This window comes from Sander vitreus, chromosome 23, assembly GCF_031162955.1.
Source record: "Sander vitreus isolate 19-12246 chromosome 23, sanVit1, whole genome shotgun sequence".
In the NCBI taxonomy this organism is placed as follows: Eukaryota; Metazoa; Chordata; class Actinopteri; order Perciformes; family Percidae; genus Sander; species Sander vitreus.
Genome location: NC_135877.1, coordinates 17,820,880 through 17,835,303, shown reverse-complemented (window position 1 = coordinate 17,835,303; position 14,424 = coordinate 17,820,880). Strand labels below are relative to the sequence as shown.

The 14,424-nt window shown below is 40.9% G+C and overlaps 1 protein-coding gene across 2 annotated transcripts in view; it reads right to left on the bottom strand.

Moving 5' to 3' along the window:
- pawr (PRKC, apoptosis, WT1, regulator) overlaps positions 1 to 11,469 on the bottom strand; it is a 65,806-nt gene extending 54,337 nt beyond the window's left edge. The window contains exons 1-2 of one of the 2 annotated variants that reach the window (XM_078281440.1): positions 11,356 to 11,469; positions 10,384 to 11,084 (exon numbers count right to left, since the gene is read on the bottom strand). In XM_078281440.1, coding sequence (XP_078137566.1) covers positions 10,384 to 10,974 — 591 coding nt within the window. In that variant the 5' untranslated portion in view covers positions 10,975 to 11,084; positions 11,356 to 11,469. The remainder of the gene's footprint in view (positions 1 to 10,383; positions 11,085 to 11,355) is intronic. The other variant, XM_078281441.1, reaches the window with a different exon arrangement.
- Between the last annotated feature and the right edge of the window lie 2,955 nt (positions 11,470 to 14,424).

Below are 14,424 nucleotides of genomic sequence, written 5' to 3'. Positions count from 1 at the left end.
TCCTCCGTCTGAGTCTTTCAATTTGCCTCTTAACCGACAGGAGGAAAGTGCTGTTTGTTCATCCTTCCTCAAAAGCAGCTTTTGGTTACACGTGTGTCTGATAACCGTGGTGCTTATCAGGAGAAAACAGTGTGAGCGAGATCCATGGTGACATAACACACACACACACACAGAGGCAGCGCGTGAAACCTGTTAAGACTGCAGACAAAAATCAGTCTGTTGGTGTGCATTCACTCATACAAATATCACTGAGGCTTATTGTCCCTCATGCAATAAAACGGCAGAGTGAGCAGAGGATTGTGGCTGCGTCAGATATCAAATCTCAGACAGCACTGGTTTTGATATGGAAGAAAACTTTTTTTTTTGAATTTGCATTAGTTGAGGATTTTAGGAGAAAATAATCTCATTTATAACGTGAATCAATATCTTCCAATTTATACATTAAATATATTGACCAGCCTTGTAGTCATGTTATAAACTATGGTCAAATAATAACTTGGTTAGTTAGTGACGCCTCTGTTCCACAATACAATTGAAGAGTTCTGCTAAAAGGTTTATCGAGGCCATTTCTGCTGTTAAGACATATATTTACTATAGTAACAGTATACTTTTGACTTTACTTTTAACATTGTTGAATTGTTACTTGTACTTAATTCAACAGTTGCACATGTAGACATGAGCAATGCAGTCAGCAAACTTTCTCATTGTCTCGTGTCGTTTGTAAGAGGAAGTTATTTTTTTATTTCATAAGGTACAAAGTCTTGCTTTAAAAAGATCCTTCTTAAAAAAAATAAATAAATAAATAAATCTGAATTCTTCCCCCACTGACTGACAGAGCACAGACGACAGTGTTCAGAAGAATGAAAAACAGGCATACCAAATGGAACAGAGTGGGAAAATGGAGACTGGGGTCCAAGTAATTCTACTTTAATGACTACAAACAGACAGGCTCCTAAATGCTTTATCATGCAGAGTGGCCTGTTTAGGGCTGACTCCCAAATTCCCCACAGTCGTCAGCAAACACACAGGAATGTGCAACAAATAGGTTGCATTACAGACGCACAAAATCACAAAACACACTCATCAACTCCTCTAATCCACAACTCTCTTGCTTAACATCCCCTGCCGGGTGTGTTCGTGTGCTGTCAAACTAGCAAGACGCACGGCGGCTAAGCAGAGAAAGTTCCTCAACAACCACACAACGGAGGGAGACTTATTTCCAAACAGCGGAAGCATGAAACCGATTATCGCTTATCTCCGCATGCCTCCATGAACTTTTAGGATTAAAATCCCAAACACTAAATTTCTATAAACTGCACGTCAGTTACCACAACACACACCAGATCAGGTTAATGTTCTGAGTGTGAATGCTGGTAATGAGGAGGACAAATACGAAAAGGGAATAATGATAGAGGCTCGGATAATGTGTAAATGAACTTAAACAAAAAGGTGTGAACATTTCTGAGTGAGGATGGTTTGACTTGAACTTCCATGGCAAAACAATGGCCAGAATCCAGGTTCAGATGAGGATGAGGCTATTCACTATTCACTCTGACACTATTTTGCGCTTGTAGAGAAAACAGTCAAAGTGGATTTGGTTAAATATTTACATTGTTTATGAAACACACTGCGTTCAACCAGTTTATTCAGCACGGCCTTTACAACATCTGACTGATGCAAATTCCACAGGATCAATCACTTCTGCTCTATTTACGGACATATTTTAGAATTTCAAGTTGACACCAATGCAACAATAATTAGTTGATGACATACTTTTATTTTTCCTGGATATTTAAGCCCGAGACATACCAAGCCGATAAACAGTCGGTCATTGGACAGTCTGGCGAGGTCAGTGACTCGAGTCCGTTCCGGTCCGTGCCGTCGTCCGTCTGAGGGGCCGTCGTCCTTCATTTTGGCCGATTTGACATGTATAATCGGCAGGGCGGGCACTGCCAGCAGTTGGACTCAAATGATCCATCTGATTGGTAGAGTGCTAACCCAGAAACGGAGAGCGGAATGAGCGTGAAATGAGTCTCTCAAAATCTGATGAAAATCTTTTAAACTGGCCTTTGTTGATCTGAAATGAAGACAGATTTAGCAACTGCACGGCCTATTTCTCGCTTAAAATGTTTTCAGTAAAACACGTTTCGGTGAACTATTTTAGTACAATATGAGATCGTATTCTGAACAAGCCGCCATGACAGTCTGTCTTTGAATTTCCGGAGAAACCAGATCCACGTGACGCGTTCGTCCAATCAGCTGTCGGTTTCATTTTTGGGCGACAATACAGATTAGCGCCGCCTGCTGTTATGGAGACGTATTACGTCTCGTCGCTTTGGTGTGTTCCAAGGCACTTATTTGACCAACTTGGGGAGACTGATCAGTCCAACTGCCTTTTCTGCCGAAGGTCGGCCGTCTAGTCAGTGTGTCTGCAGCTTTACACAGTCGGCAGTTAAAGATTAGCCACAAAGACAGCAATTGTGTCACACAGGCAGCAGCAGGGAGGTGAGTAATGTCTCCTGCAGAGTCCTGATGCTTCTGCCTTCACAGACAGCAAAGTTTCAGTGGTCGTCCATGCTGAAGTCGGCTACATTACTCTCAGTTGACCAGAGTTTTGGGATAAAGCACAGTGAGATCTGAGAGTGTATAACTCTCTGAGAGAAAATCTGAGAGAATGTATTAAGGGACGAGAGCGGAGAGAGCGAGGCTGCCCTGCAGGCACAACAGGCCGGGCTTGCCCTCACTTCTTCATGAGATGTGACATGCGACGTCAGTGCTCGGAGGCAGTGCAGGTTTTTGCACGAGTGTGCATTCCTGTGCATGCCGTGCAGGGGGTACGTTGTTCTGCAGTAATAATCTACAGTCTGTTCTGCAAAGTTCCTGAATGGCCATAACTAAAGAGCAGTGACCTGGATAAAAAGACTTTGAACTTCATGTGCAAATAACAAAGACTCAAACTGTAAATATCAAACAGAAAACTTGAATACAAGTGCCGATATAATACCGCAGTTTCAGTAATGATAAAAAAATGTTTTTTTTTAAACTTTACTTACCTTACTTTGAGGTATGCGACACATGTATGTATAAAATCCTCTATCATGGTATTTGCGATATTGACTTAACATCATACATTTTTGTGAAAATCAGTTGAGAAACCATTTGTAGATAAAGTAACCAAACCAGAATGTATTTTCTGGTGAGGTAAATACTACAAATCAACGTATTTCATCACATTGATGCAAAAATCATCCACATGAATCCAATACTACAGCAGTAGTACGTGCTCATTGATTAGCAAAATGACCAACCTTTTGATAGTTGACTGTTTTTGATATTCTGTGCTACAGACACATTTCGATTTGAAGTATTGAGGTTTCATACCCTGCCCTAGACAACGACAAAGTACGATCATGAGTTGGTTCACTTGTCGCTAACTAGCTAGTGGGCAGATTGTAACATTTCTCTCTCACAGCCTCTTTAGCTCTAAACCAGTGATCTGATGCCATCTGACAGCATCGTGGACGTTCACCTAGTCAGGGGTCGCTTTAATGGGAACTGAAGTTTACGTAACATTCCTACAAACTGGACAAAACCACGTGCCACAGCCCATTAGAAGGCTGCTGCGTGTTTTATGAGGTGCTGAGAGACCCCGAGAAACCCGTGTGGAAAGGGGCTGAGTTGGTAAAGACTTCATTGCAGAAGCAGACAACGCATTCTCTTTCTTTCCCTTTTTTCTCCTCCTTTGGAATTCCCTTAAATTTCACAGAACAGCTCAACTGGGACTTTTATTTCCATTAGTCACCCCCCCTTTGAAGCGTTTCCAGTGACAGTGGCCCTGGTAAACAATCCAGAGTTCACTCCAGTAAGTCAACCATACAAAATGTTCTTCTTGGGAACTGGTGCTTCTGGCTTGGGAAACTTCACTTTGAGAAACACATGTTTTAATTAAAGAGTTAAGCATTCCTGTTGTTCAACTAACAAGTGAAAAGAAGGAAACACAACACCCTGCCTAAATAGCTCCTCGCTTACCTAAGTCGGCGATAAAATCCCTGTGGTATTTACTGTGATGATGTGACCATGTTTGGAGAAGGTTTTAACAGCAAATGAAACCACATGCAAATTGGCATTCTTGCATTCTTTTGCACAGCTGTGAATTAAGAGCCTAATTATATTTGATAAACAACTTTGAGGATTTTTAGGTATAGCGAGTAACAAAATGTATGATTCGGGATGTGATTTCATGTTTTTCACACAGTATAGAGAATGCAACTTAAATTTCCACTGTCAGTTTGTTGCATGGAACAAAAAGAAAAAGGAAAGAACTGGACCAATATACAACTTTTAAACACCTGAATAAACCTGTTAAAATGAGGCGTCTACTTTAAGGTATGGAGAAATGTGGCTAAAGAGTAAATATGTGGGTAGTCTCACTTTGCCAGACCTTCTTCCACAGCACTGCGGAGCTGCGGAGGAGGGTCTGGCTAGTCCACACAGCATTCCGGGATGGGAGAAAAACATGCTCTGGTTTATTGGCATTTCTGTAAACCAATCAAAATCGTCATGGGTGCCGCTGGTGGAACATGTGTACGTTCAAAAGTTGTTTTAGTCGTGCAAAACAGAAAACTCAGATTGGACAGATAGTCTAGCTAGCTGTCTGGATTTACCCTGCAGAGATCTGAGGAACAGTTAACCATAGTCCTCAGAAATACACAGGAGTTTAGAATTCCAACACAAAGGAAGCGTTAAGTAATGGAAATCCGGTGGCAACGGGGGCAATCCCGGAAGTGGAAGGTCGTGGATATAGACTAATATGTGGGTAATCTACTGTATATTCAGAAATTAGAGGGTGCTTGTAAAGCAGCAGCAGCAGCAGTAGTAGTATTAGTAGTAGTGAAGGCCTTCCACGACACCAAGTTTAGTTTTTCACAAATCTGTGGTTGCTCTTGTTGGAGAGGCAACAAAAACACACATATTAGTTCTCATTTCATTAAACCAGTGTCAAACCATGCATTCTCTGCAACTGCATTGGGGTAAAACAGGATCTAATGTTGTCTAAACTCTGCTCTCAGCTTGCCCCAAACATACAGTACAAATCAAGCAGAAACAAATGTGGGCACAAACAAAGCAGGGGGCATTAGCTGATTGTCAGTGCAGCCAGTTAAGAGTTTAAGAGAGCAGATGAAAGCGTTGCAAGGATGCAAAGAGCCTCATTTGACATGATACACATTGTCCTACACATACCCTAAAATGCCCTGAAATAGGGAAATGTGTATGTAAAAAATTTTAAATTAAAATTGAGCTTTCATTTGGTAAACATGAATCAAAAAAATAATGATTTTAAAACAATCAAAAGATTTTGAGAAAGAAAATGTTTGCTTTAAATGTGACTTGCATTGAGTAAAACTGAAGTACTGAGTTGGCAAACCAATTCCCTTTTCCCCTTTTATTACTCCCTTCAGTAGCTTTAAGGTAGTTAAAGTCATACTTTTTCACACTTTCTGACAGTAACACATCCTATATCTCCCGGTTTTTAATGGCTGCACACTATCATCAATATAATCAATCAATCAATATAATATTCTATTCACGTCTTGCACATAATCTTGAAAACTTTTCCCCTAAATTCAGTTTGTCATATTTGGCTTCTTTGGAAACTTTGGCATCTCCACTAGAACTTAAAATAAACGGCAGAGTTTGGCTGCCAAACATACGTTCATACTGACGGACTTACCAGTGGGACAGTGGTGTTTAAGAGGTTAAGATAAGTTAAGGTTTGTATAAAACATAAAACATATTAACAAAAGGATCAGGTTAGACAAGGACCCCTCTTGTCTGCCACGTCCACCTCTCACCAGAGTGTTAACTGCCTGAGCGCTCGGCACAGTATCGCATGTTAAACCTGTTGACCTCTTCAGTGACGCTGCAGACAAATAGCTCCACCAGCAGCCTACAGAAGCCTCTGTGGGGCAGAACCACCCATTCACATGAAACAAAGTTCACACTCCCTGAATGGAGCGTCTGACCACAGCTTCATAACTCACTGAGGTCGTAAAAAGCTGAGCCATCAGACTACACACGGTGTGTCCTATGGGGAAAACATGCCTAAATCGCAAAACATTTTCAGATGAGAACTCGAACCTCACAGAGATGCTCAAACTCTCTCCACACACGCACTCACTCATTTCCACATTCCTCTGTTGCGTAAGCATGTCGTGAGCAGGTCAAAGGTCAGCATCAACAACAATGCCCTCCAGTTTGAGGCTGCCTCAAGGGTGAGAGAAAGGAGACACCTTCCTGGAGCGCAGGAGGCGGTTTTGATTGATGCTGTGCAGTACTGTCTTTTCTCCAGTAAAGCAGGGAGCCTTTATCGGGCCATTATGGCCTCAACAGGCAGAAGATTGGGTTCCCCTGATGCTCTGAAATAGCTATTATGCTGGACAGAACGAGCAGGGAGATAATCCCAGGCATCTCTTTTCACACCTGTCCACTCATATTCACATCACAAAGAGAGCTTGTGTGAGAGGGAGTCTTCATTTGCATAGTTTGGTCCTCTTTATATGCAGGAGGAGAAAGGGAAACATTTGACAAAAGGAATAAATGTCTGCTAGGGTGCCAGCTTTAGCATTTCTATGTTTCTCTCTGATTTTCAAAGCTTGCGGAATCTCAGTTCATGAAGATCTGAGAAGATAAAGCTTCCATTATTAAAGTGGGATGAGAAAACTCGAGCTGTTATTTAGTGTCAGTGTAGCTACAGTTAGCTAAAAATTAATAATGTGATAGATAGTAAAGTGCGAGGTGTTGCCAAACAAAAGAGTAGTTAAATATGTCATCAGTGAAGATTAAATTTGTCAGAAAAAGACCTAAGAATTAGGCTTGGGCCAATGTAAAAATGTTCAAACTTTGATATTAAGCCAAACACCGGATGGACCGGTATACCAACTTTAACCACTAGGTATCGCACTTGACTCAGCCGCTCCAGACACTAGTGGCTCTGTAAGTTTGTTCGTTTATATTATATGATATATTTACATTATTATAACATAACATTTTGTTAATCACGTTGTCATATTGTTTATTACCAGTGTTAGGTAAGCTACTTGGAAAGTTTGGTGAGCTAAGCTACCGGTTATTTTACATGAATTGAAGCTTTACTACACTGAAGCTAACGTTAGCCCCCAAATAAATGTAGCAAGCTAAGCTACAGCAACAGGGCAAAGTAGGTTACTACATTGAAGCTATTTTTGTATACATCCATGTACATGACATACACTCCTGTGCCTGTTGCGCTTGAGCGTCAGAAACGCTGGGGGGAAATGTATGTTGTGTGGATGCTACCGCAGTACTCGATCAATAAAAGAGCTAAGCTACTGAAAAGCTATTTGATTCCGAAAACAGCGATGCTATTGAGGAGTAGTTAAACTAGTAATGATACTGCCCAACACTGCTTGCAATACATGTTGGATTTAGTGCCATGGAAGCATCCGCACAGGTTGCTAATGTCGGCTACTTTCTAATGTGCCAGAAGGTGTCATAATGACAAATGCCGGTTCAACCGGTTAGCATGAAATCAAAACAGTTTAGCCTCGGACACAGGACCGGTGAAAACAGAAATTGAAAAACTGTACTAAGAATAAACATTACATTCATTTGATATAAGCACACAAACAAGGTATCTTAGTAATTAATGTTAAAACAATTCATTGATTGATTGATCCATTCATAGATTGACAGAAAAATTACAAACATTGTTGATTATTGAGTCATTTATAAAGGCAAAAAGCCACACATCTGCTTGTTTCTGCTGAACAAAAGTGAACAATTTAGGGCTGCCATTAACAAATATTCCTATTTTTGATTAATCTGCCGATTATTTTCTTAAATAATGATTTGATGTATAAAATGTCAGAAAATAGGGAATACTGCCGGTTTTGTCTGACCAAAAGTCCAAAACCCAATGGTATTCAATTTACTATCTTTGACTTTCACTTTCTTTGCAGCATATCATTATATTCCTTGTTTCCTTGTCCTGACTTGCGCAATGACATAATCGAGACACTCCAAAATGATAATGTGATAATATACTAGTGGACATGTAAGCGTACTCTCAATGCATCTCACAGATAGGGAGCTGACTCTGGGACACTTCTACAAACTGTACTAAGACCTCAGCTCCAGTTGGGATCAGAGACTTCCTTTCTCTCTGCCTCACTCACACAAATCAGCTCACCACTTCATCAGATTACCTCCCACCCCAATAATAGTCTGTTCACCCACTTTACTACATAATCAGCTGCCTATGGGCTCAATCTAACATACCTGGCACAGCCCAGAGTGCTGAAGCCCAGTATTACAGCCTGGCCTGTGACCAGTTTTCAAAACGGCTTTGCTCGGCACTGCTGAGCGCCTAATAACAGGATGTGGAGCGCCAACTGAAAAACTGGTCAAACTCCAAAGTTGTTCTGCCCCGAGGGCACCGCGTTCAGGGTGGCTATCAAATATAAGAGAAGGGAATACGGGAAGCAGGGTAGTTAATATGGAGAAACACCAATACCGCCTTAGAAAAGCATTTTTTATTTTTTTAAGTGATTGTACATAATCACAGCACTGGCCATGAATGCTTGTTGGCAGGCAGGGCTTCATATCAGAGTTCCTGCATGTTTCTGAACCACAGGAATTAGGCAAGAGTGCAAAATGATTTAAATTCAATAACAATGAATGCCTCAACACCGCGTTCCAATACACACACACACCTCCACCACCACTACCAGCCGACAAGCCCTCCCTCCCTTTGTTTCGCCTCCGACTCCCCACCATCTGAGAGCTGCTTACATTTCTCTCGCAACAGAGGGTCGATTAAACCAGACACATGTATGGGAGGAATTTGGAGATATTTGGAAAACAAGTGCTTTTCTTCGATATGAATTATTTATGGATCTACAACACCAAGGGATAACATGTTAAAGTGAGAACATTTTTCCAACCTGGTCCTAAGATGTTAAAAAGAAAGCCAAGAAACTTGTAGTTATAAAATAAAGAAGCCAAATTACCGCAGTACAAACTAACACTAAAATGGACATCCATGTCAAATATAAGACTAAAATGCAACAATAACAAACTAATAATTTGTCACCTTGCACCAAAGATAACGTGTGACCTGACCCCTATTTCCCTCTGCATGTGGACAACTTGATATTGAATATGAAGACACACTAGTCGTGGTGTTATAGCCATGATTGATAAATATATGCACCATAATCATCTTTTGTTTGCCTGACCAAGACAGCAAGTGGGCCAATTTGATCAGCTGACGTTAGCTTATCCTGGCTTATCACAAATGTATCGGTATCTGTGTATAAGTAATAAAAGATTGCAGGACAGGCAGGCCAAGTGAGTACTGGTACATGAAGGATAATTGAATACATAAAGACCCATTAATCATTGGGATGAGGCTTTTTTAACAATCTTAAATGTTTAATGTTTTTCATAGCTCAGTTTTGTATATCTTACTTTTTTTCGTTATCTCAGTTTTGTGTAACATTAAGTTTGCTGTTTGGAATTTCCTGTTACGTTTTAGACACTCTTATTTAGTACTCAAAAGATTAGGATTAGTCCATTAATCGAGTAGACGATCAGATGAAACTTAAATCAACATCCATTTTTACTATAGTCGATTAATCATTTAAGTCATGTATCAAGTCAAAAAAAGCCAAAGATTCACTAATGTGAAGATTTGCTGCTTTTCTCGGTTTGACATTGTTGTAAAGTTAAAACATTTAGGTTTTTGACTTTTGGTTGGACAATATAAGCAACTTGGAGACATCATAATGGCCTCTGGTAATTTGTGATTACATGTGCCCCTCTTTAGTAACAATATAGACTAAACAACTTAAGTATTAATAGACAAACATTAAATTAAAGTAATTGTTTTATTTTTCTGCAGAATGTTCCACTCAGTACACACTTTGGTGATAACTCTTGACTCTTAAAAAGGGATTTTATTTAAAAAAAATGTATGTTATTTGTTACATTTGTAACTCCTTAACAGATTTTTTTGCAATACTGATATTGGCCTAGTAAAACGCTCTGCTCTCAATGCAACTTCTGAGGTGTTCTGACTTTACAAGCAACAGAAAACACCTCTTTGCAATAGTTTTGACAGCCACCCTCATTACAACAAGCTCCCCCCCCCATATCATCACACTTTGTTGCAGCAGGGTGAATAAGACAAAACTCCTGACTTAAAATCCAATTTCATCAAAAAACAATCCCCTATCCTGCTGAGGTGAAACTGTTGTGCATCTCCTAACTTCCCTGTGGAAGAAAGGTGCTTTCCATGCAGGGGATTCACATTTCACAGAAGTAGCATAAGCAGAACTGACTCACCTCGTTGGATGGTATGCTGACAACACCTGTTGATCTCCTCTTTTCCCTCAACTTCCTCTTCTCAATCTGCCCTTTCCCCTTCCTAGCACTGGGACCAGTGCTATTCTTCTCCTTGACCTTACTGGGTGATGGGCTTCCCTTGTCACTGTCATTGCAAGCCATGGGGCTGGAGTCCGGGGAAGCGCACTGAAGCTTCTCTGTCTGAGGCGGGGCCTTCTTCAGGTTGCTCCCCGGCGGTGAGGCTGTGGGGGAAGCAGAGAGGGCAGGGTGCTGCGTTTCCTCCTCGGGTCGCTTTAAAGCCGTGCCGGAGGAGGACCGAGCCACCGAGTAGGAGGAGGGGAGGCAGTTCCCTGCGGCGGTGCTTCGGTCAGGGTTACCGTTATTGGTGAGCTCGGTGCCCGGTGGGGCGTTATGGCGGTTACTGTTGTTGTTGTTGTTTTTGCTGGTGCTGTTTGGGTTGTTGGCACCCAAGGGAGCACCAGTCGCTGCGGCTATGTCCCCCAGCATTTTGGCTCTCATTTTCTCACGTTTTGCCTTCCACTCCTCCAAAAAGTCTGTCGTGGCGTTTGACTTAAATCCGCCTGTGGCCATTATCCCTTTTTGATAAGTTGGTTAAAAATAACTTAAAGTTGTTTTGAAGTTTCGGCTCTCGGCTCCCGTTGTCCTAATAGCACCGCATTCCTCAAGTGATTAACCGGGTGCTGTAGACAGGTAGGAGGAAATAAAGTCACGACAAACAAAACTTGCTGTCTTTTTTTTATGTCTCTTATCTAAAACCCAGAGACGTTTTAGTTCCACGTGGCGACAACTAACACGTCTAATGTCAATAATAGCTGTTTCTTAAAGTTCGCTGCTAGTTTAAATGCATAAAAGTTGCAGCTCTCCGGGTATGTCTTTTGATATTCCTCCGAGTAAAAGTGCCTCAAAGTGTGCAAAAGTTGAACAGAAGTAAAACGTCAGGTAGAAACTCACCTGTGTGGAGCCCTGTCAGTCGCTAAACTGCTGTCTTCGGTCCGACCAGGTGTGTCCGCGGTCCTCGCAGATGAATGACGCCTTTCTCGAGCGCTGAGAGCCGCAGCGCTCGTTCTGCCCTCTGACACACCGGTTGAGTCCGACAATATCCGAACACTTCCGACTGAAGCCGAAGCAACTGAGGAGCTCAGCCCGAAAATAAAATCATCGTAATGGTCCTTAATAATTCCCATAGGGGTTTGCACTTTTGTCTAAAGGTTATTTATGGTAGCCTACTTTTTTTAATGCCATTTGCATAGCCTGTTTTATGGTATGTTGTGTTATTCCTATAAAGACTGATTTATATATTGCCATGCTTTATCATACCTTTGGACTTTTATGTTATCATTGTAATATGTAATTTCATGGATTCGTACTAGTAATATTCCTATAATGGGAATGGTTTTATAGTGATCTTATTATACAGAATTAGAACAGAATTCATTTATTTATCGTTTTTTCTTTCTTCTTTTAGCTTGTGTTACTGTAATTGGCTTTACCATCATTTCTTTCCAATTTGGTCCATTTTAATGTCTCTTATTTAATTTGATGTATGTTTTTCTTAGTAGTGGAAGAAGTATGCAGCTCCTCTACTTACAATACTGCAATAGCAGTTTCACTGACGAGAAGTTCTTGTTCAGAAAAAAAAAAAAAAAACATTCAATGATGACTGAGCAAACTCCATCTGCTGAGAAAGATTGTGTGATAGGATGAAAAGTGCCAAAACAACAATTCACTAACATACAGCTCTTTTCATCTCAGCATACAGTAGGCTACAAACACAGTACATACACTCAGCATCACCATTTCATCCACCTTCTGCAGCTCTCCTGTGTAACGATCCCAGTTTAGAGGAAATATGCTTTAACTAAAATACTTCAAGTCATCGCTGCATGCTGATGCAAAGCTCCATAGAAATAACTCTGCACGGCATTCCAACAATATTCAATCCCTGTGCCTTTCTGCCACCATTACTTCACTGTACGAGCAGGTTTCTCCCCACACTGTGATTTAGACCTACTATTGGTGCTTACTGTCAGAAAGCTAATTTCATGCAGGGTAATGGCACTATTAGTTCACCGTACTGAAGGGTATGAGCCCTCTGGTGTTAGATTTGTGTGCGTCTAGCTTGGTCCCAAGGGTGCACTGACTTTTAGCCAAGTTTTTCACTGATATGTATTTTTTTATATATATGAAAAGAGGCTGTTTTGTGTGTTAATGGGCCCATGCTATTTGCCATACATGTCTGAAAATGTGACACCCATCCACATCCCCACATTGGTGAGTAGGAGACCAGGCATTCAGCCATTATCTCTGTAAGTGCCAAACTTGTTACTGATAATGAGAAATCTTGGGTGGAACAAAAGGAGTGAGGCGCCTTTCCTAAAATTAAACATTGAGCTATGCACTCAGGTCACACTGCTGCATATTTAGCATATTTCTGTCTGCTCTTGAGGAGGAAAAAGAAAATGAGGGGGCACAAGGGTTGTCGTTGACCGTTTCCTTCCATGCCAACACAAACACTGCTGTGCTGCTTTTAACTACATCCCATTCCAGTGATGTATTCCCAAAGTAAGCGTGCTTAGACTCCACGTTAAGTGTTTTATTCAAGATTTAATCAAACTGTCCTACACCCTCTCTGAAAGCTCTTTAATGAATGCCCACATCATGCGTTTTGTAACCCATAACATTTTTTTTGCGGTTAAGAGGTAAAATGCATTGCTTGCCTAGCTGTAAAAATGAGCAACGCAAGTAATCTGTAATTCATATTAAACATAACACTGTGTAATGGCCACTCTTGCGTTTTCATTTATTTGACATTAATGTTTCAGTCAAAAGCCATTAGGTTGGTAATTTTGTAGCGAGGAGCCTATACACAAGGAGCTCACTCCCCCGTGAAATTGTTTATCCAAGAGTGAGTAAGTATTCAAGAAATGTTTCTCCCGAGCCTCCCAGATGTTGGGTTCGCACACAGTTCTGCAGATACCCTCCATTGCAGTCTGAAGAATTTTGCCACAGAGAGAGAGACTGGGGAATAATGAGTTTAGCCATTAGTTAATCAGATGTTGATGGATTTGAAGGTAAAAAACATGATTATCTTTTAGCACTTGGAAGAATTGACACAAAAATCTGACTTTGAGCTCACAACTTTATGCCAAATCTTTCAGCTGTGTATTGCTATGATACAGACATCAGTAAATGTTGCTTTTGGCAATAACATGCGGGAGTCCCTTTTCCTTAAAAACAGTTTGACATTTTGGGAAATATACTTTCCGAGAGTTAGTTGATACATTACATGATTTTTGCATAGATTAAACAAATGACATAACGTGCGTGACATTTAGTGGTGGATTTTGGAAGCTAGGCTAGCTGTTTCCCCGTTTCCATTTTTTATGCTAGGCTAAGCTAAGCAGCTGTCTGCAGCTTCATTATTAATTGTATAGACATGAGAGTGGTATTCATTTTCAATAGTTATCCATTTTAGCGTGGCTACAAAGTAATGCCATAATATAGTCAGTAGTAGTGGCTGTAATGTAAATGATGTCCTTTTTTAGTAAAAGGGCTAAAACTTGCATGGTTTAGCCCTTTAAAAAACACTAGGTGTAATTGCTGACATCGCTATGGAGCTGGTAAGTACAACTTAAGAGCTTTTTTTTTGTGATGCAAGGAGATAAACAGAATTTCCAGAATTCTGCTCATGTTCTCTGATGATCATGGATTTGAGCTGTTGAGCTTCCTGTCACAAGCCTGCTGTGGAATATAACCCTCCTCTGTGTACACGACCGTGAGTCAGGAGTTTTATAGTGAGCTACGGTCAGCAGCAGGAAGGAAGTTAAGTAGAGGGACAACAGAGAGCTTTAGGTGACACACTTAATATGAAATACAGAGTGAAGTTGAACATTGTCAAGAAAATTGTAACAAGGGCGCTCAGATAGCTCAGTTGGTAGAGTGGGCGCCCACATATAGAGGTTTACTCCTCGACGCAGCGGGCCCGGGGTTTGACTCTGACCTGTGGCCATTTGCTGCATG